At 59.4% G+C, this 3,999-nt stretch overlaps 1 protein-coding gene across 17 annotated transcripts in view; it reads left to right on the forward strand.

Annotated features, from left to right (window-relative positions):
* The window catches only part of DNM1 (dynamin 1), a 51,677-nt gene extending 48,585 nt beyond the window's left edge, over positions 1–3,092 (forward strand). For 5 of the 17 annotated variants that reach the window (XM_054501044.2, XM_063650356.1, XM_063650354.1 and 2 more), the window contains one exon: positions 1,863–3,092. In XM_054501044.2, coding sequence (XP_054357019.1) covers positions 1,863–1,935 — 73 coding nt within the window. In that variant the 3' untranslated portion in view covers positions 1,936–3,092. Of the gene's footprint in view, positions 1–240; positions 243–957; positions 995–1,862 lie in introns of all 17 variants that reach the window. The other 12 variants (XR_010123429.1, XM_054501050.2, XM_054501049.2 and 9 more) reach the window with 9 other exon arrangements.
* Positions 3,093–3,999: the final 907 nt, after the last annotated feature.

A 3,999-nucleotide genomic window follows, 5' to 3' on the forward strand; every position in this document is an offset into this window, starting at 1 on the left:
GGGTGGTTGTGGGGATGGAGGGAGACAGTGGCTATAGGGATGCTGTGTTAACTGCAGATGCAGCCATAGGAGCACTTTTCTAACTGCCAACGTGAGTTCAGATTCTTCAGGGTATTTGGCACCCAGGTCTATGGTTCGGTGTGAGATATGTGATGTAAGGTTTGATGCCTGCCCCAACTCCAGTCTTGCTAACACACATGAAACATTTGGCAAATCATGACCCTACCTTGGGGAAAAGAGCAGTCTGGGAGAGCTTCTTCAAGGCAACCTGACTTCAGTGCAGTCTGAGGCATGGCTGAGATAGGCTTACGTGGCAAGGAATCGGGAGGGTATCTGGGTCAAGAGCTGCACTGTGGGCAGAGGTGTAGTGTGGGCTGCATCGAGGACAGCCACTGGACAAAGCAGAGAACAGAGACAGAATGAGGAAGAGCTCTGTGGGGAGGGTGGGGCATAAGGTGGAGAACCTTCAAAGTCCGAAAAGTTTGACTTGTTGGGGCTCAATGCTGTAGGCAGTAGGGAACCACAGAAGGCTCTTAGGTGGAGAAATGACAGCTGGACATTAGCGAGCAAGCCCTATCTCCATGAGCAGCACGGGTGGTCCTCTGAGCACACCAGGCACGAGTGTGCAGGGAGCTAGTGCAAATGCCTCTGTGTGCGGGTGAGCTTCTGTGTTGTGACTCTGCCCACACGTGTGCTTCAGTGTGCTGAGTGGCTGCATGCCCCAGATCCGTGCTGCACGCGCCGCCGGCCAGTAAGGGTGCTGGGCACTGGGAGGTGGCGGGGAAGGAGGCGTATGCGTGTTGTTTGTGGGCATGTGTGTTAGCGTGTGCATGTGGGCCATGGGGCCTCACAGCATGTGTGTGCACGCCCGGGCGTGTGCGTGTGTGTGTCCCCCACCCCCAGGCCTGCCCCACCCGTGCGTGTGAACTGCCATGTTGATTTCGTGCTGTCTTTCAGAATCACTATCAGTGACCCCTGAGGAGCGTCAGCCATGGTAGGTACATGCCTCACCGCCTGCTGCATGAACGGTGTGTCTGCCCCGCTGCACTAGCTCCACACGGGGTGCGCACCTGGGACCTCAGAGCCAGGCTCCCCGCCCCTCCCTTCTGCAGCTGCAGACTTGCTCTTTCCTCTTTCTGTCCTCGTGCCGCTGGCTCTCTCACCTCCCTTCCCTGCGAGCCTCGGGACTCAGTGCCACTGCCCAAGGCCTCCATGGCTGAGCCTGGGGGCTCTTGGAACAGGCTCCGCGCCCAAGCTGGCAGACATGGGTGCTCTCTGGAGCCGTCAGAGAGGGCAGAGAGCTCGTGGTTTATGGTGTAAAGGCTGGGAGCTTGGAGGGGGTCGTGTGTGGGGCTGGACTCTGAGGCGGCCAGAGGCCTAGGAATGTCATCCTGGGCACACCGTGCCTGGTGTGCAGTCTGAGTCATGCTCCCTGGGTAGGGCATCCAGCTCCCAGCCTGGGAGCGCTGAGAGCCAAATCCACTGTAGAGCAGGGGTGATAGTCAGGGTCCCACCTCCTCTATCTGCCTGCAATCCAGTGGTGATCTAGGGTGAAAGCTTGAGAGTCCCATACACATGGCCATCCCACGACATACCTCACAGGCCAGGCAGGGACACACAGCCCCCTTCCCTCCCTCCAAGGTACCGTCGTAGCTGCTAGTGTGACTGAAGGCAGTGTCCCTCGCCCCAGCTGAAGCACCATAGCCAGCCAGCGGGCTCATGCACCTCGGCCTGTTGCTCCTAGGGTCACTTGTGCCATTCAGCCAAGGGGACAACCGTGCCTGCTGGCCCAGCTGAGCTTCGCCCAGTGAGCCCACCCCCCATTCTCCTGCCACTGACTCTCGCTCTTCTGCTTTTCCCAGCAGGAAGGGCCCAGCCTCACCTACGCGACCTGCAGCCCCCCGACCAGCTGAGGCTCCCCTCTTAGACTTATAAGTCTATGGCCACTGGCATCCGGCTGCCTGCCCTCCCTGCCTCCCCCAGGGTCCCTTCAGAGGGTCCTGGGTTTTCTGACCACCCAGAGGGGCCTCCGGCGCTCCCTCCAGCCATCCTTTTTAGTTTCACCCTCCTGGTTCAAGCAGTGTTCTTTCTCTATCAGGCCTGGTGGCTGTTGCGTGGGGCTCCCCAAGGCAAGGGGTGGCCCCAGGCCAGTGGGTTGGAAGACAGGGTGACCAGAGAAGAGGGAAGCCCGAGGGGGCCGAGCATCAGCCTGAACGGCGGGTGCCCTGCCTGGGTGCCGTGTGAGAGGCCAGCGTGTGTGGGGTGGGGAGGGCCGCCACAGCCCCCAGGCGCTATCTGTGAAGCTACGGCTCCTCCCTCCATCTTCCTCCCCTTTCCCTTCCAGCCCCTCTTTTCCAGGAACCTTGCCACACCCACACCTGCGCCCTCCCCTCCCCGGCCCTCCCACCACTGTTGCGGCGCGGCCGGCTGGCCGTGTGCTGTGCTTGCCTTACCAGCTCTCTCCTCGCTTTTCTCTCTCCCGTTTTCTCTCTGCTTTCTCTCCAACTGCCAGCCGATCGGGTCAGGCAAGTCCATCCCGTCCTGAGAGCCCCAGGCCCCCCTTCGACCTCTAAACAGATCCCTCCTCTTCTCGGAGACCTCCCTTTCCAAGCCTGCCTGGACGGCTGTTCTGTGACTTGACAGTGGCTCCCCCAGCCCCAAAGCCAGCCCCCTTCATCTGTGACTTAGTCTGTTGTAGTGGTGAGCTGATACACTCAGGCGTGACCGTTGGTGAAAACTTGTGCCCCTTCTGTGGTATGCCCTTGCCCTGTTCTATATCTATAAATACTCATATATATACACACCTACACATGGCCAACCGCCTCGCCTCTAGCGCTGGGAATCAGTCACTGTGCTATCCTTGTGGAGTCTTGTGGCCCAACTACAAGAGAACGCTGTCCCCCGCCATCCCATTCCAAAGTGTGCCACCTCCAGTGAGCCTCCTTGTCATGCCCGGCCTGTGGACAGCCAGCCCCCGCCATCCCTCCCACCCCCTACCAAGCATGGGGGTGCTGTGCAGGCAGCCGTGTGGCCTGACAGTCTCTACCAGTCCTGCTGTCCCTCGGCTGAGAATAAAACCCATTTCTGGATGATGGGGAATGTCTCCTCTGCTGGTTGTGTTCTCTCTGGAGCTCAGGGGAGGGGAAGGGCTAAGCCATTACTAGGGTGCTGCTGGGGGTGGTGAAAAGACCACATTTTTTTTTTTTTTTTTTTTTTTTGAGACTGAGTCTCGCTCTGTCACCCAGGCTGGAGTGCAGTGGCGTGGTCTCGGCTCACTGCAAGCTCCACCTCCCGGGTTCACGCCATTCTCCTGCCTCAGCCTCCCGAGTAGCTGGGACTACAGGAGCCCACCACCACGCCCGGCTAATTTTTTTGTGTTTTTAGTAGAGACGGGGTTTCACCCATGTTAGCCAGGATGGTCTCGATCTCCTGACCTCATGATCCGCCCGCCTCAGCCTCCCGAAGTGCTGGGATTACAAGCGTGAGCCACCGCGCCCAGCCAAGACCACATCTTTTCCAAGGGACATTTTTCCTGGAAAGCCCCTGGAGCTTAGCTGGCTCTCATCCTGTGAAGCGGGCTCTGGCCACTAGGGGGCAGGGCCATTAACTCAGCCTGGAGGGAGCCGGTGGGGCGGCCGGCATTCTGGAGGGACAGACAGAACAGGCCACCAGGCTCAGGCAGGCGAGGGAGGCAGGGGGACAGAATGGAAGACACCTGGGCTGGATGGAAGTCAGTGCCCTTGGGTGCTGGCATCCTGTCTTCCTGGCCACCGCCAGATCAGGCTTCTGAGCCTGTTGGCCATCGGGGCCAAACTGTCCCCATATGTACCATGGTAGTCCCCGTGTAATCCCCCAGATGTCACCAGGCAGCATACAGGTAACAGGCCCGGAAGGTCCCAACAGCCCAGCTGCACATGCTCAGACACTCTGGGGCTCCCTGTTCAGTGGCACAAACTCCAGGACCCAGTGAGAGAAACAGGAACACACCAGGCAGAGCAG

This window comes from Pongo pygmaeus, chromosome 13 (assembly GCF_028885625.2).
Source record: "Pongo pygmaeus isolate AG05252 chromosome 13, NHGRI_mPonPyg2-v2.0_pri, whole genome shotgun sequence".
NCBI lineage: Eukaryota > Metazoa > Chordata > Mammalia > Primates > Hominidae > Pongo > Pongo pygmaeus.